Here is a 23,653-nt window from a genome sequence, read left to right as displayed (position 1 = left end):
TAGTAGGTTTCCATATGACTTCTTTACTTATTTTGTGAATTATTATTTGGAAATAATAATTTTTATAATTATTATTTGGAAATAATGGAATAAAGAAAATATAAAAAATGTATTCATTCCATTCAACCTTCACCTTCTTTTTTTCAAATACTGGAAAAGGTAAATTTTTATTTTTAAAGATTTATTTTATTATTGGTGTGCATGCGTGCGTGAGTTCCAGAGGATTCTCTGAGGTGAAGTTACAGGTAGTTGTGAGCTCTCTGATGTAAGTGGTAAGAACCAAACTCTGGTCCTCTGGAAGAGCAGCAAATTCTCTTAATCACTGAGTCATCTCCTCAGTCCCCATTTTTATATTCTTATAATTAGAACAATTCCTTTCAAAAGAAAGCAAATTATACTTGGAAGCAGTACACTATGTTGATTTTTTTAGAAATTACTAAAGTTGGTTCTTGAATTCAACTTCCAACTCAGTTTGGGAATGTCCACTGCCATTATTCCTCATACGTTAGAGATAACAACTTCGTTTGCATGGTTACTATGTACTAGATGCTGAAAATAAAGTAGATGTGATTCTTAAACTTGAAAAATTTATAATCTAGTAGAAGAGAATAACTGAATTATACCACAAAGTTATATTTATTTAAGATTGCTTAAAGGGCTTATGACAGAGAATCTGCTTGTTAGCATAATTAAAATTGGAGAGGAAACTGAAAAAAAATTGAGCACAGGCTTCTTTATCTACACAGGGGTAGATCAGCACTCCCAGCAAGTACAACAACAACAACAACAACAACAACAACAAAAAGGTGGGAGTACAGAAAACATATACTCCTACTTGAAGACTGTAGAGAGTTGCTGATGCAATAAAAATTAGACAGGCTAAGACTCGTAAAAGGAGAAAGTTTAAGAGAGTGAGTTGACTTTCATAGCTGTTTTACTGGTCTGACACCCACCTTAAATGTGTTGATAGAAAGAACAAAAGTAGAAAAGCTTGTAAAGACTTAGAAAGGCCTTAGATACTGTTCTTTGATCTGGGGCTAGTCTGGTACAAGGGTCTTATTAAGTCCATGAGAGTAAATCCCTATTCTGCAAGCTTCCAAAAAACTAAATGAAGTATTTGGTAGTTTTAGAAGATAAAACAATAATGTAGGACTTGCTGAAGTAGAAGTGCATTCCACCTCTGTACTCTGCTATAGTCTCTTCTACTGTGTTATGTCCTTATGAACACTTTGACATTTTCCTTAAAAGGGGGTGGGGTCTGCATTAACAGCACTGAAAAGTAATGTTATTGTATTTATAACATGGCATTCAGTAAAAAGACTACATTTTTTAAAAAGCAAAGGGGGGGGGATAGTAAAACCATGTAAAGATAATCCAACTATTCTAAATCAATTAGAGGAAACTGAATGTAACTATGACTAATGTGTTCAAGGCAAGAGAGGGAACTGGAAAGAAAGTCCAGTGGTTAAGAGCACTTGCTGCTCTTCCAAAAGACTGTGATTTGGTTCCTAGTCACCCACATTGTGTGGCTCATAATTACCTGTAACTCTAGCTCCAGGGGATCCAACACTCTATTCTGGCCTCCATGGGCACCCCCCCCCCACACACACAAAGTATTTTTTAAAAGATAAGAGATATTTAAAAGACATTTAAAAGATAAAGATAATAAAAAATAAAAGATAAAAGATATTTCAAAGATAAAAGGAACTGAAATACACATCAGAAAGGTCTGTGTGGGGCCAGGTGTGGTGGTGCACACTTTTAATCCAGGAGGCAGGAGGCAGGGGGATCTCTGTGAGTTCAAGGCCAGCCTGGTCTACGTAGTGAGTTCCAGGACAGCTGGGGCTACAGGGAGACCCTGCTTCAAAAAGACAAAAAAAAAAAAAAAAAAAAAAAAAAAAAAAAAAGATAAGAGAGAAAAAAAGAACATAGATTTTTATCACAGGATTAGAGTTACATTAAGATTCACAGAAATTCTACAATTACCTAGAATTGGAAACTCAATGAATTGAAAAGTACAACATAGTAGAAGACATGACTAATGAATGTGAAAAGAAAGAAGTCATTAAAAAATAGAAATTGAAGCATAGAGATAAAAAAGAATAAAAATGTACAGAAAATGACTCAGGTAAGGTAAAACTTAATATGTAATCAAGTATAATAAGATAATAGCCAAAACTGTTCTAAAACAGATGGAATAAAATAGAAAGGGTAAATATCTGGATAAATAAAATTATGCAATTCCTGACTATCAACCATAAAATCCAATACTGAAATAGTCTTGTAGAATTTAAAATATACATAGATTTTTGAAACATGTTTTAAGATGAGATACAATAAATGGTTTTAATACTATCGCTAGTTGGATAGTAACTATTAGGATAATAATGTTACTAATTCTAATACTACTTAGGAGGGGGTGTATGTGTGAATGTGGTGCATGCATATGTGTGCACATGCCCATGCATGCATGTGAAGAGGACAGAAGTTAGCACTGTATTTTCCATGTTCTTCTATCCATGTCAACTATATCTAGATATACCTACATAGAGACATATACATATATAGACAACAGATATCAAAATAGAATGATTGTTAAATAGACAGACAGACATGTGAGGAGGGAGGGAGAGAAAGAAGAGCTCTCACTGCACCTGTGGCTTAGGTTTTGAGCAGCCAAGCCTGAAAGATTTCTGTTTTTACTCCCCCAGTTCTGGGGTTACAGATGCATGCTAGCTTTCATGTAGGTGCTGAGGATCCAAACTTTGGTCTTCCTGTTTGCACAACAAACACTTTACCCACTGAGACATCTCCCCATCCCTAACACTATTTGAATAAATGATTCTAATAGTTCTGCTTGCAGCAAGCTTGGGCTACACAGTAAATTCCAGGCCAGCCTAGACTAATAGCAAGTATCTGTCTCAACAACAACAATGAGAAAAGGCTAGTTCTCATTAGAGTATAATAAATCAATGGTAACTTCCAGATGAATATAAGTAAATATATACATAGAAAGAACCAAAAGATATATAACATGTTTATGAAAACTGAAAGAGTGGAAAATGAAACTATAAAAGTACTTTACCAATATATAGAAGATAGTGTAAAACTAATATTTAATAAACAATAAATCCAAATAAAACAATAACATTAAATGCAAATGCACTGTGCATCCTAAATAAAAGATTATCAGGCTAGATAAAATGCAAATTCCATTGGTCCTGCACTGAGCTTGGACAGTAAGGTTAGCTGTAGAACACCTAGCATTTTTGAGACCCTACAATGGATCCTCAGAACTGTGAAAAGAAAAGAAAATCATCTGTATCCTTCCTACAAAAAAAACACACAAAAACTTAAATCCGAGTATTGAGAAAAAGTGAAAGTAAAGGACAGGAAAAGATATTCAAATGATAACTAAAGCTGTTTTGGCAATATTAACAGCTAACAAAAGAGACCCTAAGGAAGTAGCTTTGTTAGCGATATAAAGGAACACATCATAATGAAAACAGAATCACACTACAGGAAAAGGACCACAATTCTAAATCTACACACGAGCAATAACACAGCAATAAAATATTTACAGCAAAAAATGATGATTAAATGGCAAAACAGACAGATTTATATTCAGAGGTAGACTTTAACATCTCTCTCATTATTAGGCAGACTAAGCATACAAAAATTAGCAAAGATAGAAATGTTAATGACACTAGACATAGCTTTTATGTATTAAACATGCAATCACAGAACATTCAAATTCACAGCAAACACCAAAATTAACCATCTGTTATGTTATAAAGCATCAACAAAATTTCTAAATTTCAATCTTGAAATCTTTCAGAATATAATCTTTACATAGTTTAATTAAGTTAGAAAGTAATTGTAAAAAGTAATTAGAAGACCTTTAACTGTTTACAAGGTAAGCCACATTTGATTTGTGTGCTTTGTCTCCATGTATAAAAGTGTACCATGTGCATGTAATGCCCATAAATACCAGCAGGGGGCGCCCTACGCCCTGAAACTGGAGTTATGGAGGACTTTTTGAGGTCACGTGCATGCTGGTAATGGAACCTGGGTCTTCTGCAAGAGCAGCTAGTGCCATCTCTAAGCCATCTCTGGATGCAACTGAGCCATCTCTGCAACCCCCCAAGACACATATTTTTTGTCTTTTTAAGACAGGGTTTCCCTGTAACCCCAACTGGCCTGGAACTCACTCTGTAGACCAGGCTGGCCTCGAACTCAGAGATCTACCTGCCTCTACCTCCCAAGTGCTGGGATTAAGATGTGCGCCACCACGCCCAGACAAAGCCATATATTTTTAAATCTGTGACTAGACAGATTTTTTTAAAACAATCCATGGACAGACAGAGAAAATTAACAAAGCCCAAAAATGATTCTTGGAAAAAGTAATACAATTTACAAAGCTTCAGGAGGGAAAACAATGAGGAAGACACAGATTTCAGGATTAAAAGTGGAAAATCTCTACAGATCTTTTAAACAATAAAAAAGTATAGTACTCCCTGCACTCAGTAGATACTGAAGCAGGTGAATCATTGGTTTAAGGTGCCTGGATACATAGCAAGGCCTTTCCTCAAAAAAAAAATTAAGAAGATATATTAATAAATGCCTTAACAAATGTAATATAAAAATAAATTCCCTGAAAAACTTACTAAAATGATGAGAAAAAAACCCAGAAATTTGATAGTATCTATTAAGTAAAATGAATCTGTTAATAAAATCTTTTATTCCCACAAAGAAATTTGTGGTCTAGATTGCTTCCCTGGTGAATTGCCCTAGATTTTAAAGGAAATAGTATTAGCCGTATACAAACTTATATAGAACAGGAAAAAAAAAAAAAACTATAAAAATCTTCATAAAAGCAGATGAGGATACAGTAAGAAAGGACAAGTATAGACAAATCTCCCCATGAATAAATATACAAAAATTCATCAAATTAGATACTAACTCAACTGAATGCAAAGAAACGTCAAAAAAATAACACAGCTAGACTAGTCTGGCATGTAAAAGTCAAACAATAAAATTCATTACAAGAACAGAAAAAAGGGAAGAGAAATTATATGTAGTTTGATAGCAAAAAAGCATTTAATAACATAGCATCTGGCAAGTACTTACAATAAAAGTCCCAAGAATATTGAGAGAACTTAAAAAAAAAAACCCACTGCAAACACCTGCATAGTCATAAAATTCTGAATGCTTTCTGTAGCACTATGTTAGTGATCCTAGCCAATGTAGTAACAAGACAAGAAGCCAAAGATATAAAGGTTAATAATTGAAGAAATATAACCACATGATGTGCTTTTTAATCATTTTTTAAAAATCTACAGAAAATGTGTTAGAAACAATAAGTAAATTTTAGGTAAATAAGTAAATAAGTAAAGATTATGAATGCAAAATCAGTACATTTACAGGCCAATTTTATGTCCATATACCTGCAAAAAAAAAGGGAAAATGAAATTATTTTGGTTATTATAATATAAAAACAGAAAGTATACAAGAATAAATTTGAAAAGAGATTTATGATACATATCCAAAACTACAACCTATTTCTGAGAAAAAAAAACAATGTTTGCCAGGCATGGTGGTGCATGCCTTTAATCCCCGCACTTGGGAGGCAGGGGCAGACAGATCTCTGTGAGTTCAAGGCCAGCCTGGTCTACATAGCGAGTTCCAGTCAGCTGGGGCTACAGGGAGACCTTGCCTCAAAAAGACCAAAAACAAAACAATGTTTAAATATATAAAAGCATTTATTATGTTCATGGAATGCATGTAATATTTAATATTATAAAGATGACAGTCTATCAAAAACTGATTTATAGAATCAGTGCAAGCTTAAGAAAAATCCAGATTCCATCTGGCACTTAATGGTTGCTAGAGGAGGGGTAGTCATTTTTTCCAGTGATGTAGCCACTGTTATGCTGCCCATGCCCATACAAGAAATCCTAATTAAACTCAGTTAACAACAAAACAATTAAACAATATAAGTAAATGACATGAAAATTCAAGGGGGACTTGGGAATAAGGGGTTTGGTGGGAGTTTGAGGGGGATAAGGGAGGGTAATGGGGGGTTAAAAATGACAAAAATATATCATATACTTATAAAATAGTAAGGTTTTAAAATCCTAGGTTGCACCGGGCGTAGTGGTGCATGCCTTTAATCCCAGCACTCGGGAGGCAGAGGCAGACGGATCTCTGTGAGTTCAAGGCCAGCCTGGTCTACATAGTGAGTTCCAGGACAGCTGGGGCTACAGGGAGACCCTGTCTCAAAAAGACCAAAAAAGAAAAAAAATCCCAGGTTGCTTTTCATGGAAACTGACAAATAGCTCCTACAATTTAGTAACGCAAAAGGCTAAGAATAGCCAAGAAATCTTTAAAAATAAGCCAGAAACTTTTATTCTCAAACATCAAGCTACAGTTATTAAGCTAGTATGATATTAATTCAAAAAGAAATAAATAGACTAAGGAAAAAAGAGAAATAGTTGAGAAACAGGCAGCATGACTCTGTCACCTGGCTTAGGAAAAATGTAACACCTGAAGGTGGTAGGAAAAGTATTCTCTTTTTAATAAGTGGTACTAGGCCAGTATTCTCTTTTTAATAAGTGGTACTAGGCCAACTAGGTTTCTTTTTTTTAATTAACTTTTTTATTAATTATTTTTATTTTACATGTATGCATGTACTGCCTTGCCTGCATGTAGGTAAGTGCACCCATGTTGTGCAATGCCCTCGGAGGTCAGAAGAGGCTGTTAGATCCCCTGGGACTGGAGTTACCAACAGTTGTTAGCTGCCGTGTGGGTGCTGGGATTCAAACCCGGGTCTTCTGCAAGAACAACCAGTGTTCTTAACCACTGAGCCATCTCTCCAGCCCCCCAACTAGGTTTCTTTAAGGACAATATTCAATTCTGATCCCTACATTAATACTACCAATACAAATAATCTACAGATGGATTATTGGTATAAACGTAAAAAGAATGGAAAAATGAATGTACAAGAAGAAAATGGTAATATTTTGATGACTTTGGAGAAAATTGATTTATTAAACAGATCACAGTGTTAAGCATGAAGGGAACTTACAGGCTGCTTTAGAATTCAGGAATTCTATTCACAGTGTAGAGTGATAAAGTCATCAAATGGGAGGAACAAAAATTCACTGAGTAGTATGCTTTTGCTATTTGTGCTTTTCTACATGCATACTGTAAGTCAATAAAAATTTTAGGGGCTGGGTACATAGCTCAGTCAGTAAAGTGCTTGACTTGTAAGCAGGCAGACCTAAGTTTGATCCCTAGAGCTACACATGTAAAAAAGTCAGGTATGATGTAGTGTACTTGTAATCCCAGTGCTGAAGAAGTGGAGGCAGAAGTATCCCTGAGACACACTAGCTTCAGGTCACTGAGAGACCTTGCTCAAAATACCAAGGTAGACAATGCCTGATGAATGGAACCTGAGGTTGACCATGGTCCTTCACATGCACCTGAACATACACAGAGGGACATAATGAACATACACAAAAAAAATTATAAATGTAGAGGCATGGTGGAGGTGAATACATTATCATGATGCTCTTCATATCTTTTAGACATTGGCTACAGACTTACCACCAATAGTTATACAAGAAAAAGATAAAGTTGCAAGTTATATATATTCATGTGCCCATACATAAATTAACCAACTGTTTAGATACAACCTCCTACATTGAAATAAGGTATTTCTCAAAACAAAAGAAAAAAAAAGGTATTTCTCACAAAAGTCTTCATGAAAAGAAGCTACCTTTAGAATAAACTTGGCTCCTGATAACATCAAGACAACCCTCTGCAATTGCTTCTTACGTTAATGCTCAATGTACAGTGATGAACTCTTATCAGAGCACAACTGGATAAAAGTAATTGGGGATTGAAGAGTACAGAGCAATTCAGTCTGCATACCCAGATGCTCTACGATGATATGAACTGATAAAAAAATGTTGATCAAAATCCCATCTCAACGTTCTACTACATATATCATGATTAAAATAACTTTTGATAGTCACTATAGTCAAGGTATGAGCACTCATAAGGCAGACTCAAGTAGTAACAAAAAGGGAATCCCATGCTTAAAGGATTATATGTCAATGATATTAAGTAATGGATCACAAACCAACCTACATTTCTCCTACCTACCCAGTTCAAACACAGACAGAGGTTTCTTTTGTCTTTTTTTTTTTTTGTCTTTTTTTTTTGGTTTTGTTTTGTTTTTCTGGTAATTCAGCAACCAAAATGTTAAGACTGCTAAAGTTTACTTACTTAACTTGAGCCTCTGGCACTTTTTCCTTAACAAGATAAGTGTAAGCTTCTTTCTAAGCTCACAAGCATAGTCAGTAAGTCAATGCAAAGAAAAGAGCTGCTAGAAGTAGACAGCTTTAAGGAACAACAGCTAAGTTGATGGAAGAAACAGCAAAATGCAGAAACAAAGACTCCAAACACAAGTCTTATGGGGCCATGTAGCCAAAAGTACTATGGTACTTCAAGAGTCTCAAAGGACAGCCACTGCACAGTGCATATATTCATAGACTCAAGAGTCAGAGTAAAGTCATTGATAGGCACCACATTATGCTATGTGTAACCTCTTTTTGGTTAAGCAAGTCATCCAAAGTGTCTAAATACCATTTATTTTGGACTAAAATTAGCACTTAATTTATAAGCTTCATTTATACAGAAGGTTGCAATCCACAATAAGTTCTGACTGAAGCAGTGCAGGTGATGAAAGAATTTTAAGTTAGTACAGATATTTGTACATACAAAATATAAGGTCTTTATGCCTTGAATCACACCGAAGAAATGAGATGCTGTTCTAATTTGAAATAGTATTGAAGTTCTGAAACACTATTTTGTCCTATAAAAATGAATGTTATTAAAATATAAAATCATTTGTTTCTATCGTATTTAATTCATCAGACACTTTCTTCTTGAATCATTCTTGTCAGTCTTTTTTATTTACAAGATGGGAAAATTATAACTTTATGCGGAAAGTTTCTCTTTATTATTGGCTTAAAAGTTAGAGGGATATTGTTTTAAAATGTTTATTCAGTCGGGTGTGGTGGCGCACGCCCTTAATCCCAGCACTTGGGAGGCAGAGGCAGGAGGATCTCTGTGAATTCAATGCCAGCCTGGTCTACATAGTGAGTTTCAGGACAGCTGGGGCTACAGGGAGACCCTGTCTCAAAAAGACCAAAAAAAAAAAAAAGTTTATTCAAATTATTAAACATAAATGTTTTAATATTTTGTAAAACATTGCAAGGGATGTTAGATTTTAATTGCTTTTGTCAACAGAACTAAAAATTAAAGAAATATATCATCTTAAAATATAAGCTTAAAAACAAAAGAAAAAATGTCCAACATCTGAATTTGAATGTATAAAAAAAATGGGAGTTAAAAAAAACCTGAAAAAAATCCTTACTTTAATTTTTCAAAGTTCTAAGTAATAAAGAATTCATATACAAAATAGTAGTTTGTACACAGCCAAAAATCAACCGAAGAATATTTTGGAGCTGAGTGTGGAAGATTTAGAGTCATCAAATGACGTACTTTCTCACCACTATAATCTATGAAATAGTAAAACAGCTATAATTTTATTTTCTAAAACTTTAATTGCTAAGTGCCATACAAATACTTTTAGTATACAATATATAAATTATACACACAATCATAATGAACCAAAATTCAATTCAACTGTTTTCTTTACTATTCTACATAACCAAACAGTCTATTTCTAAAATTTAAAACAGTAAAAATGCTGCACTTGCCTAAGGCTTTATACCTACAAAACCGTGTTTTATGATAAAGCTTTGAACCTAAACTGAGACTACATCTAATTTGTTTAAGGGAAGGAAAAGGCATTATTTGTGCAAGTGTAATAAGATAATAGGATGATACATGATACACAGTAGTGGGGCTTTGTTTTTGTTTGTTATGGTTTTATCAATTGCAACTTTTCAGAACATCAGTAGAGAAGCACAAAATGAAGGCATAATTCAAATACTTTTGTTTAAAAAAAATGCATATGCCTCATTTAGCTGCTGTAAACGCATGTCCACCATTATCATCCTGCTCATATTTAGAAACATTAAAAGCTAAATGTAGCCCGTGTGGTAGTGCACGCCTTTAGTCCCAGCATTCAGGAGGCCGAGGCAAACCGATCTTTGTGAGTTGGAGGCCAGCCTGGTCTACATAGTGAGTTCCAGGCCAGCTGGGGCTACAGGGAGACCCTGTCTCAAAAAGAACAAAAAAAAAGAAAGAAAGAAAGAAAGAAAGAAAGAAAGAAAGAAGGAGGGAGGGAGGGAGGGAGGGAGGGAGGAAGGAAGGAAGGAGGAAGGAAGGAAGGAAGGAAGGAAGGAAGGAAGGAAGGAAGGAAGGAAAGAAGGAAGGAAAGAAGGAAGGAAAGAAAGAAAGCCAAATATGAACACATTTAAAATTTTGAATGAAAATTAGTAATTTTAAGTCTATTACTTGAAATTACCAATGATCTAGTCCAACATTACTGTAAGGTGACAAAATCAAAAAATGGGAAGGTGGTATAGGTATAGCTTAGGTGTAATTTTGCTTTGGAACCATCCTCCTTTATTAAAAAAAAATTTAATAGCTACAAAATAAAGGTAAGACTATCCGGATACTCAGCTTATTGCTATTTATAAATTTTTTGCCTCAATATTAAACAATCTAATAACACCTATTTGCCACAAAATGTTACATCCAACACAGCACAAGTAGATTCTGTATCTTTTTATTATTTATAGCTCAAAGTGCTACAACTGTGAGTGCATTCATTATAATCCAAGTTTTTAAAAGTTGCTCAGATATTGAATATAACTCCTAGTACAAATATCTGTATTCTGTTTAAGATGCTAGACACAGTTTAACACATAAATTGCCAAGGAGGAAAAAACTTCATTATTATCTGATTAGAGGATTATCACTGGTTGACAATTAGTTTGAGGCAACAAAGTATAAGAGCATTTAATGGTTCAGAGTAGCTAAGAAACAGATGCCTAGAATTTTATAAGACAAAGAAAATATATCAGTTTTTTCAAAATCAGTTCTCTCTGAACATTATTAGATTTATAAACAGTGATTATTTCTCCTGCTTCTGCACATCCTAGAGGAAAGGGAAACTGCATCTACATTGAGAAACATATGCGGAAAGGCAAACCTTGGAGTAAATTATCGACGCGAGGGCTAGAAGCCTGCACAGCCCTGCAAGCGGCACTGTAGCTGACCATAGCGCACACACTCGCTGGCATGGATAAGTGTGGAATGCAAATACATGTCCACAAGCGAAAACAACAAAACGCACTCCGATCTCGGGGCAAGTCGGTGGACGATCTCCCACCACCAGAACCGAAGCCGGTGCACAGCTCTTCTCCCGGCCCACCTCCACCACTCAGACGCCAGACTGCACATTCAAAACAAACCCTCCCCTGCTCCGCCCCGAGCCCCCACCACAGGGCCCCCACCACAAATAGCCGTCTGCGGAAGTCCAAAGGCGGTGGCGAGTGCCGGGCCTCCGCGGGGTGCAGTCGGGGTTCCTCTGCAGGGCCCTGGGCGCCCGCGGACACGCTGGACCCGGCGGGTGCAGAGGCGCGGCCGCAGCCCCGCAGCCCGGGACCTCCGCTAGCCCCGGGCCTCCGTCAGTCAGGCGCCGCAGCCCCTCACCTGCACACAGTGATGAGGTTCCTCCTCTCCACCGCCGCGTTGCGGGCACTGAGGTTCTTCTTGATGCCGCCGCGGCTCCCGCTCAGACCCCCCAGGCTCCGGGAGGCCATGGCGGGCTCACCCCCGCGCCCCCTTTGTCTCCAAGCGGCCCCGCACGCCTCCTGCACTGGTGCCCCGCGGTCCTCACTCAGTACGCCTCCGCCCGAGGTGCGGAAGGGATGGAGAAAGGAGCCGGGAAGCAGGCGGGGTGTGGAAGGCAGCGGGACCAGTGCCCGGCGCCCAGATTCCACACGCGCGCGCTCACACACACAGGCACGAGCCACCTCCGCCCTCGCGCGCGCCGCCGGCCACCGAGCAGAGTGTGCGGGTTCCGGGTCCCGCGCTCTGTGGCTTCCCCCGGGACCCGGCACCCGCGCGCGCGCGCTCCAGCGCGCTCCCGCCTGCCCCGCAGTCCTAAGCACCCGTTGTACCTCCCGCCCCACCAAGGCCGCAGAGGTGAGGCCGGGAGCCTCGCGCACGCAGCCCAGCCCTCGCGGCACCTATGGGAACAACTCCGTGCCAGCGGAAGCCAATCATGGCAGGCGGGGGCGGAGCCAGCAGCGAGGCCCTTTAAAGCCGCACACTGAAGCCACGCCCTGGCGCGTGGGCAGCTGTCAAGACGCCGGCTGTGCTGCCAGCAGTAACTACAGTAGCACACAACAGAGCGGCTGGAGGTTTGGGCGGGAGTGTGGACGCTGGGCCTCGGGGCGCGGGACATTGGCTCTTGATCCCACAACACGCCTGAGTCTCACGGTTTCTTGACTGATTCTAGGCCTGGGGCTCCCATAGCCTCAGGGCGACAATGGCACAGTGGGGCCCAGGCTGGGGGCCTGATTACCAAGAAGGGGAGGGGGTTCCTTTGGTCCCAGCGCCCTGGAGCCTGACACACAGCGACACAATAGCCTCGGAGAATGGGCCGGTGGAATACTCTGCGGGCGTCTGCTTGGGTCTGAGTTCCTGACCCAGTGTCGCGGCATTCCCACTTCAGACTCCAGTTCAGCCTGAAACCCAAGCGAGCACTGTGTGAGCGTGCAGCCTAGGCCAGACCCGCAGTGTCCTCAGACCTGGGCAGCGGGGTGGGAGCCTTGGGGCGCTTCGGCCTGCGCGTCATGGGGCAGCTGCCCTGGAGACCGGGAGGCGTGTGGGGGACAGTGATCCACGTGGCACAGCTTCTCCACCTTCTGTGTGGCCTTACCAGCCGGGTGCTCCAGGCTGGAGGGGTTCACCGCAGATGGCGGAGACCGCCCTTAAGTCAGCCTGTGCTGACTAATGGGTGAATCCTTGGTGACTTCCATCCACCCAACCCAGCATAGTGCTGTACCTAGAACGTGTTCCCAAACGCTCCTCAGCTTTGAGCTCAGATTGAACTGTTTTTACTGAAATTTCACTTTTAGTGGTTCCCAAATTTATATAACTTCCACCTATGGTTTTGAAGTTTGTTGAATGCTGTAGAATATATAGCTTAATGCAGGTATTTCTATACTTACAGAAATATAGGAGATACTATTCTGTCCTGGATGGCTTATGTATTTATTTATATATTATTTGCATGTATTGCCTGCATGTATGTAAGTGTACACATGTCATTCAATGCTTGCAGAGGTCAGAAGAAGGCCTCATCCCCTGGAACTGGAGTTACTGATGGATGTTTGCTGCCATGTGGGTACTGTACTGGGAATCCAACCTTGCTCCTCTGCAAGAGTAGCCAGTGCTCTTAAACACTGAGGTTTAAAAAAAAATTTTAATCTATAATCATCAGGGCAAAGACTAAATTGTTTGTGTGTTTGTTTGTTTGTTTGTTTGTTTGAGACAGGATCTCCCTGTAGCCCCATCTGGCCTGGAACTCCCTTTTTAGGCCAGGCTGGCCTTGATCTCACAGAGATCTTGCAGAGATCTTAGCCTCCTGTGTGCTGGAACTAAAGGTGTGCACCATCTCACCCCACAAAGACTCACTTCTTTCAGCTGTTAAGTCTAAATGTTGTAATAAAAATGTATGTATAAAAATATGTATCTTAAGTTACTGCAGTAAATACTCATGCATTAGTATGCTAAAAAAATAATTTAGACTATAACCTTTTTCTTGCACAGGACTAAAAGGTGAGTTTACCACATCCAGGTATATGTGACTAGTCAAAGCACATGCTCTCTAACATTTCTTGCCCGATCAACTGACAGATGTTTGTAAGGAAGCTTCCCCTGCTAAGAGCTATATTTTAACTTGTCTTTTCTCCCTAACTGAATAGCATGAATTCAGAAGACTCTATTAGGAAACAGATGCACTGGCTATATGCAGCTAGTCTCCGCAAAATATTTACACTGGCAAGGACAAATAATACTCAAATTGGCATTGGTATTTTTTTAATTGAGCTTTTAAAATTTCATACAATATTTCCCACTCACATCCAGACCCCCTCCCCCATCCATGCCTTCCATAGACTACAACTGAGCATGGAAAACAGCAGCAAACTATTACTTAATAAGAAATTATCTAAGCCGGGCATGGTGGCACATGCCTTTAAGCCCAACACCTGGGAGGCAGAGGCAGGCAGTTCCAGGCCAGCTGGGGCTACAGGGAGACCCTGTCTCAAAAAGACCAAAAAAAAAAAATTTGATTTTCTGGCATCAAATCAATTTACATGTTATTTTTTTATTTTATTTATTATTTTTATTTTATGTGTATGCGTGTATTGCCTGCATGTAGGCAAGTGCACCCTTGTCGTGCAATGCCCATGGAGGTCAGAAGAGGTTGTCAGATCCCCTGGGACTGGAGTTACGGACAGCTGTTAGCTGCCATGTGGGTGCTGGGATACGAACCTGGGTCTTCTGCAAGAACAACCAGTGTTCTTAACTGCTGAGCCATCTCTCCAGCCCTGTTACATATTATTTTTACTATTAAGTTGTATTATGACTGAAGGCAGTAAAATTCCATCTTAAATTATTAGGTAATAATGTTAATTTCCATTGCTTTTAGTGGGATTCATTTCATGCAGTGGTACTTGCTTAGCAATCTTTCTTTTTCTTTTCTGTCTTTTGAGACAGGTTCTCCCTGTAGCCCCAGTGGGCCTAGAACTCATTGTATAGACCAGACTGGCCTTGAACTCATAAAGATCTGCCTGCCTCTGCCTCCTGAGTGCTGGGATTAAAGGCGTGCACCACCCTGCCCAATAACAATCTTTTCCTATAAGATAAGCAATTATTTTCTTTTGCCATGTAGAGTGTGTCATTAAACTGCCACCTGGGGGCCTTATTTGAAAGGCTTTTTTCCTCACTTATCTGGAGTGGTATGTCCTGAGTCTCTTTTCCACATTACTAATCTGGAAACAATAAATGGAGGAGATTACCAGTCAATCATATCTAGCATATAGCATAGAACTGGATATAATTATAAAAACTGGATATACTATAGTTATAGTACAGGACTACTATAGAGTTTCCATGAGTTTTAATACTATTTTTTTAACTTCTTTTAGTAACTTCTCAATTTGTTATTTCAGCATTTGCAGAATATTTAAATGTAGAGATTTAAATTTACTATGGGGGCTGGGGAGATAGCTCAGTCAGTAAAATGCTACAAGCATGAAGACCTGAGTTCAACCCCCAGAACTTACATTTGAAAACCTGGCATGGTGGCATGCTTGTAGCCCAGCCCAAGAGAGGTGGAGACAGGCAGATCCCAGGGGCTACTATCTAAGCAATCTAGCCTAGCAAGCTCCAGACCAAGGAGAGCCCGTTTTTTTTGTTTGTTTGTTTGTTTGTTTTGAAAAGAAAAAAAAAAAAAAAAAAAAAACAAGGTAGAGAACTCATGAAGAACTACAGATACCTGGACAGCCAAGGTTGTCTCCAAATGCATTTGCACATACATGCACCCACACAAATTGCACCCTGCTACACATACAAACACACATACAATAAAAATAAAAAGATTCACTAAGAATCACTAGACACACAATCCAGCCTAAAGGAATTCTACAGTGTTGATACCATTCTTATTCTCTTCAACATTCTCCTCCTCAAAAGAGAGAAAACTACAATTGTAATTTCATGTAACACATAAAAGTCCTCAAGTACAAAATTCTGTAAGCCAGAGAGATTTCCAAACATACCATAGTTTATTTATTTATTTATTTATTTTGGTCTTTTTGAAATAGGGTCTCCCTGTAGCCCCAACTAGCCTGGAACTCGCTATGTAGACCAAGCTGGCCTTGAACTCACAGAGATCTGCCTGTCTTTGTCTCCCGAGTGCTGGGACTAAAGGTGTGCGCCACCACGCCCGGCTGAAGATTCTCTTATTAGGCTCATTCAGTTTGTTGGCACAGTTACTTGAACATGAAGGAGTAAAGTATTTTACTTCTGAATAGCATAAGGCATCAAAACCTGCACATACTTCAAATTTCTAATTTCTACCCCACTTACTGGAGAAAAATCTGCCTTTAAAGGGTTCCATGATTATCTTTGGTACCACTAAATAACCTGCAGCCTCCAAATCAACTATTTGGTAAACAATATCAGCAAAATCTTTTGCCTTGCAAAGTGATGTAATCACAGGAGTAATAATGCCAGGTAGTAGAGATCATGAAGCCCGCTTTAGAATTCTGAGTAGCTCCAGAATATGCAGTGCTTTCTCTAAACAGCTTTATTTTGTAAAATCTGATAATCTAGTAATAAAACTAAGAGAAAAAATGCATTTGGTATTAATTTACTATGTCCGCATCTTAATTTCCCAACCCAAAATGTTTCTACCCAAAATACTATTGCTAGCTTGTATGGGGGTTAGTGCAGCTAACTTCAAATAAGCCATCAAACTCCTAGTGGTCTCTAAGGTTTGGAAGACTATTTATCACTCTCAGTTACTCAGGGTTTTGGTTTGCAATAGTGAGCATTTCTGCTTTCATAGAACTTATGGTATAGGTATGATAAAAAACAAAATACCTAAGCACATACACGTTTATTGCATTAGCTATTTTTCTCATTGTTGTGACAAAATACTTAGTGAAAGCGACTGAAGGAAAGTTGCTTAAACTTATAGTTCCAAGGTATACTGTCTTATTATGATGGGGAAAGTGTGGTGATCACATTGTATTCAGTCAGGAAGCAAAGTGAAAAAGAGCAAGAACACTGGTTCTTAGCTCACTTTCTCTTTATTCAGTCTAGATCTCAGTCTATGGAATGGTAATGCCCACATTTAGGATGAGTTTTCCTACTTCATTTAACCAAATCTAGACACACCCTCATACACACACACCCAGAGATTTGTCTCCTAGCTGATTCTAGATCTTGTCACATTAACAATATTAAGCATCACACTTATAGAATGAGATAAATTATCCAGAGGAGAAGATAGAATATAAAACAGGTTGGCAACAGAACTTTAGAAGTCACTACTCCTATAGAAGACAGTGTCAGCAGTGCCTCTGGAGTTGAACAATACTGTAGCCCTGCAGAAAAATCAGGGAAAGGTGTCATGATTGAGCTGATGTAAAGAAAGAGTAAGAAATAACTAGGTAAAGGAGTTTGTAAGAGAAAGTCTCCAGGCAGAAGGGATACCATGTGCAAATGGCCTGTGGCTGGAAGAAATACATTGTGCCTGAGGTTAGTGTGGCTGCAGCTCACAGTAAGGGAGAGAGTGTGGTTGCACATAAGGCTTCAGAGATCTGGGATTTGCTTTACACATAGGCACACTAATCACACCAAGCATTTCATCTTTATTCTAACAGCACCAAGAAGCTTTTGAAACTATTTGAAAGAAGTGACTGACAAGATCAGACTTGAGTTTTGAAATGATCACCCTGGCTACCATGTAGACAATGACTTGAAAACATCAAGTGAAAAGTACTGCCTTTAATGATTTCACAGTACTCAAAATGCAAGTCTCTGCGGATGGAACTATTTCTTGCTTTAAAGCCTGAGTAATTTCCTGATAGCAGGTGGCAATACTTTGCAATCACATATAGCAAACCAAGTTGTGCTAAAACCTCTGCTTCCTTTTCACTAGCGTGCTGTGGTTTTGTGTCATAAGGTCATATGTCTTTGCTTGGTGTTTTCTAACCTAGAACGAGTGAAGTTACTGAAAAATTCTTCCTTTACATGAGAATCTTCACTTGACATATGTCTCAGCAAAGTCTTGGTTTCCTGGGCCACTATCTTCAATAAAAAGACAGCATGTTTCAGAAAAAATAATTTCCTGTATAACTGAAGTTTGGTTTTTTTGTCCTGTTTTGTTTTTGCTAGTCACTATATTTCTCAGGCTGGTTCTCCAACTTGTGAGCCTTCTGCCTCAGACACTCCAGTAGTTGCAACTACAGGAATTGCACCTGACTCTAAAGACTAATTCTTTACAGGAATACATAAGTGAAGATTATCCTGTTTATGCTTGAGTTTCCACTCCACCTAACTGAAAGATAGCTAACACAAAGGACCTTGAGCCATTTAAAGGTACCACAAAGCCAGAAAATCTCAGTAAACTTCTTTTACTAATATTGTAATGTCCAACATTTAGGGTCAGGTAGAACCTTAATCCACAGGATGGACTAGATGAAATTTATAACCCTAAATATCTCATATTTCTACTCCTTATGACATCCTCCCTCCCCTTGCCAAATACACCCATTCCATACCTACACCTCATCAGTGCTCTGTGCACACCAGCCCGCTCTCTGTAGATAAAGCAAGCAGTGAATGTGGTCTACTGAAAACTTTTCACATTCTACCTGACATCACTATCATAGTTGAGTTCATAGCCCTTTTATGACATGTGACTTTAAAGAAATTACATGATTTCTATGTATTTTAGTTTTCTGATCTCGAGACTAAGAAATAATGATAATATCTGTTTCATTAGGATTTGGGGAAGGACTAAATGAGAATCAAATTGAAATGAGGAGAAAGAATGTCCCCTACAGGGTTCTTAGTCTCATTCATAAAAGAACTTAAGGATGGACCCAAATGGAAGCTTTTACAATTTTATGAGAATTTTAAAGAAAAATCCTTGGAGCAGGTGAGCTGGTAATCTTGGCAGCTGCCTTGAGGAGAATGGTGGGGAAAAGGAAAGAAAGCCATAAAGCCATGCTGACTGGCAGTCACAAGGCTAGGAGAAGGAAGCTTTAGAGGAAAAATAAATACAAGATGCCAGGGGCAGCCCAAAGCCTTAAAAAAGCTTGCTTAGAAAAGAGATATGGAAAAGAAAAGGAGAGATTATGCTTTTCTGAAGAATTCAGAAAAGCAAGCAGTTCCAGAGAATTGCGTGTCTGTGGCTGGGTTGAGGAGTGCTTCACTAGGAGGTGGGATTCCAGGCAGGAAAAAATCGCTATCTGTATCTCATTAATGCACTAGGTATTTCGCCCATCAATTTAGCATAACAAGGTGAACCTGTCTTCCTAGGGTAGGTCCTATGACCAGATGATTGACCAGTGAAACTGGAAAGTTGGGTATCCAACAGATAGACCAGAGATTTTAGTCTTGGCCAGTTAAACTTATGGGGCAATTTGCTACTCTAACAAAATGAAGCTCTTAAAAGCAGGCCTGGTGAGTGATGAGTGCTGCAAAATGTTTGCCATTATCATGAACTCTTTTTTCTGAAGGGTTCCAGAATGTCAGCTCTGTTGTCAATGTCTCCTTACTCTAGCTAGCTCAAATTGTGTCAGATAGTTTTGTTCTTCTGCCACAGAGTGAAACCTTGTTTTTTTTTTTTTAACCTAAGAAATTCCATTGGCTCTAAATTGGACAGTCTTCCACTCTTACCATATACTTCTTCATGGCTTTATAATAATGTATAATTTAGAAAGTTTATTCAATAGTGTGTTTTGCATTGTCTTTGTCCTTTTTTTTTTACTCTTCATAAGACTTCTGAGGCCTGACAATAAAAACCAAGGATGTGCTCACACTTATGATATTTTATATTCCTACTAATAGTACCAAAACAAGATATAAATGACAAACACATGCATAATGCAAGAGGATTGATTTTATTATTTTACATCATTACTGTTACCAACTTGATTTTAAAAATCTGCTCTCTTGGGTTGGAGAGATGGCTCAGTGAGTAATGTGCTTGCTATTCAAACATGTGGACTTGAGTTTGCACCCCCAGGGAAAAGCCAGGCAGTGCATACCTGGAGCCCTAGCACTGGGGAGCAGAAACAGGCAGATCAAAGAGGCTCTAGCTAGCCACATAGCCTAAGACAGCAAGCTTCATGTTCAGCAGAAGACTCTGTCTCAAAAACCAAGATGGAGAGCAAAGATATCCTGACATTACCCTTGCCCTCCATAGGTGCCCAAGTGGGAGTGCACCCCACCCTTCACACACACATGCAAAAACTACATACACACCAAGAAAAAAACTGTCTTTAAAACATGTTCTACTTATACTAGGCACTGGCTATCATCTTAATTTACTGGTTCATAGTTTTCATTTGCTAGTTCATTTACTGTGAACATACTAACAAAGCTAAAAGCAGGGATAATTGTTAGGTTCTCTTTCTTCAGTTAAAGAGACAAAGTTAGTTTTGTTTGCTTCCTTTGATTTCCATCACCACCAGTCTGACAGATTTTGTAAATCCTTTCTGTAATTCATATACAGAAATCATTTTCATTATAAAATTAATTATATCATTTCAGTCTTCCAAACTGGAGAGTCCGACATGACTTCTTGCTTGCATTTCTCCTTTGATCATATTTTATTAATAGATTATTTTAACAACTATTACACAAATTTACAAAGGATGTTACACAACATGTGAGGTCAATATAGCAGAATTGTAAGATTATGTAATTCCTCTGCTCCAAATCTGCAATGATTTTTCTCTCTCCTTCAGAGTAAAAGTCACAGTCCTTGCAATGACTTACCAGGCTCTACAGCACCTAATCACCCATCATTTCTCTGATACTACCTCCTACTCTTCTTTCTTCCTGGTCATCATCCCAGCCACTCTGGCTTCCTGCAGCTCTGTGAACATGACTGGGCTGCTGCTGTCTCAGGACCTCTGAAATGTCCTACCCTAGATATCAGCAGGGCTCATTCTCTTATTTCTATAAAGTCACCTTTTAAATTGCAAATTTTAAATTGTATACAATTTAAATTGCAAACTTCCTTCCTGGGAGTTCTTTATTTCTTGTATTGCTTTGTCTCCATAGCTCTTATTCCCATCTCAATATAATTGTCACTCATGTATTTGTTTACTTTTTAAATTTGTTTTTATTGAATTTTTGTGTATGTCCCCACCTACACTCTCCCATAGTCTCCCCTACCACTGGAACCCATATACTCTGTCATCTGTGTTAAGGCCCAATGTGTCAAGTCAGTGTCCCTAGATGCTCCCCAGTGCAAGTCTATCCACTGAGGTCTAGTCAGCCTATCTAGAGTCTCTTGTTTTAGTAAGATCAGCTGTTTTTCACCCAGCAGTAATCAGTTGCCAGTGTTTCTTCAGCTCCTCCCTGGCTCTTACAATTTTTCTGCTCCCTCTTCCATGATGGCCCCTGAGCCCTGGGTGGGTGAAGTTTTATAATATGAGTCTTGTCCAAGGACCAGCAATCTGTAGACTCTTAATCTCTATGTTTTGGCCATTTGTGACCTTTTGTGTTCCTGATCCTCTGCTGCATGAGGGATCTTTATTAATGAGAATTGAGAGATTCATTAGTGTTGTCTTCATTACCCCTGTTCTATGTTCCATGTGCCTTAGGTGTAGAGGTTGTATTATAGATGTGTCACTTAGGCTTGGGCAATTCATAGACACTTTTTATCATCCTTCACTAATATATAAACTCCATCAGGAAAAAAAATGTAGGTTTTGTTTATGAAAAATGCAATTCTTGACATATAATAGGTGTTCAATTATTATCTTTAAATCAGTGAAAGCAGCTTCATTTTTTATTTCAATTTTATCCCTTTTATCTCACTAACTCATCATTTATTATGCACGTATTACGTTGGAGTTACAAAAATGAATAAAACCACTTCATCCATTGAAGTGCTCAGAGAGTGGTGAAAGATGTAAACATTAACATCAATAATTAGAAAACACTGACAAGGGCAGGGGATGTAGCTTTGTTGGGAGAGTACTTGTTTATCCATCATGCACCAGGTCATGGATTCAATTCCCAGTAATGCCTAAACCAGGGGTGTGGTAGCACATCCCTGTGCTCCTAGCCCTCACTAAAGAAAAGGAAAAGACAAGTATTTCCATCATATCACTGCATACATGCTACATTTAAACATCAAAGGTGGGATTATTGATTTTAGATGGGCACCATAGGAGGTAAAAAAGGACTTACTGAGTAGATGCCCACCTGTGGACACAGGAAGAGCAAAATTCCAAGCAAAGAATACAACATTACCACAGAGGATACTGGAGCTGCAAGTGGACAGATAACATTGGAACAGTTGTAATAAGTAACGGAACCAAAATACAGAAGCCTTTATGAACCATGCAATGGAGTTTGGACAAGTACCATTTAGGATGATGGGTGTCACTGGATGATATGGTCACATTTGTCTTTCTAGCAAAATTAGAAAGACTTGGTTTGCAACGTGGAATTTGAATGAGGGGATTGAGGTAAGAAGCAAGGATCCAAGTAGGTGGATTCTTCTAGAAAAAAATTCCTGTTTGCCTACTTAATTCCTAGGCCTCCTGTTAACCCTCAGTGAAAAAGAAACTCTGCACAACCTTATTCATTAATTTGCCCAAAGTTGATAGAGCCCCTTACTGTGTGCGTAGACTTTTGAGGATTGTAAAAATGGACAAGGCACAGAGCTTCTTCCTTAATCAGTTTACAGTGTAGTGGTAGGAAATAAAGTTTTTAAAAGGGCTGAATCTTAACACATTTTAGTGTGCTTTATTTTAGATTGCAACACTCTGCTTACTCAGCATTCAACTTGAATATCTTTATTTGGTCTGATGTTCTGTGATGCAAGGTCACTTACAAACTTTGAAATGCCATAAACTAAGAAATGTTATAACTATGGTACATAAGTGTCAGTTGAGATTTTTTTTCCTTTCTTTTTGCTCTATTTTTCATTTTCATCTATTAAGTTTTTGGTTTGGGGTAGAAATTGAGGTCCATAAAGTAAAATGATTTAGAATTGTTTGGTCAAAATGATGAGCGAGGAAAGAAAAGATATTATCATGAACTCCAAGGATAATTTTAGGGAAATTAAGTTTTTATAGGTTCTTAAGTAGAAACATTTTATATTGGAAATTTCCTTTTCATAGATGCTACTTTTGCTAAAGAAACTCAGTCTTAATAGCTGAGGAAATTTTTTAAATGATGAAGTTACTATAATCTAGCAAAATGTTTATTATTATTTTGTTTTTCTGCATCTAAAACTACAAAAAGGCCAAAATTAAAAGATTAAATAATAAGTATACAAAATTGATTGAGCATTGATTACATTGAAAGCATTTGCTCTCTTTTCCTGGGTTGGAGAGATGGCTCAGTGAATAAGAGCACTGGCTACTCTGCAGAGGACCCAGGTTCGATTCCCAGCACCCACATGGCAGCTAATAATCATCCACAACTCCAGTTCCAGGGGATCTGACACCCTCTTCTGATCTCCATGGGCACTGTATGACATGGTGCACCCATGTCAAAACATCTTAAATATATAATCAAGAAAATCATGTTTAAATAATAGCTGTGTTGTTATAAATTGAGAGGAGTCAGGAGAAACTCCTAGAAAATTCTGTTTTTCTCCTCCTTTCCCCAAATATTATCTACGTTTTCTCAGTCAAAATTCCCTGGGACCACTTCAGTTACATATTATGGTTACAGAAAGCAAACCGTACTCTAAGAATATCTTATATTGGTCGTGATTTTATTTCTTTATTAAATTTCTCCTTTGACAATTTCATATACACATAATATATTTTTCCTGTGTTATACCCTGGAGACTCACTCATCCAGAGTGCCTTTCTGCCCTTGGTAG

General features: G+C 38.6%; 2 protein-coding genes across 3 annotated transcripts in view; one reads left to right on the top strand and one right to left on the bottom strand.

The window, feature by feature from the left end:
• Rundc3b (RUN domain containing 3B) overlaps positions 1-12,166 on the bottom strand; it is a 166,656-nt gene extending 154,490 nt beyond the window's left edge. For both annotated transcript variants that reach the window (XM_008822489.3, XM_008822490.3), the window contains exon 1: positions 11,698-12,166. In XM_008822489.3, coding sequence (XP_008820711.1) covers positions 11,698-11,807 — 110 coding nt within the window. In that variant the 5' untranslated portion in view covers positions 11,808-12,166. The remainder of the gene's footprint in view (positions 1-11,697) is intronic.
• The window catches only part of LOC103725178 (multidrug resistance protein 1), a 159,721-nt gene that overhangs the window by 10,397 nt on the left and 125,671 nt on the right, over positions 1-23,653 (top strand). The window lies entirely within an intron of this gene.

The sequence above is a fragment of the Nannospalax galili genome, unplaced genomic scaffold, assembly GCF_000622305.1.
Source record: "Nannospalax galili isolate Female #2095 unplaced genomic scaffold, S.galili_v1.0 scaffold85, whole genome shotgun sequence".
In the NCBI taxonomy this organism is placed as follows: domain Eukaryota; kingdom Metazoa; phylum Chordata; class Mammalia; order Rodentia; family Spalacidae; genus Nannospalax; species Nannospalax galili.
The sequence above is the reverse complement of the archived record's forward strand: the minus strand, read 5'-3'. Positions and strand labels throughout refer to the sequence as shown.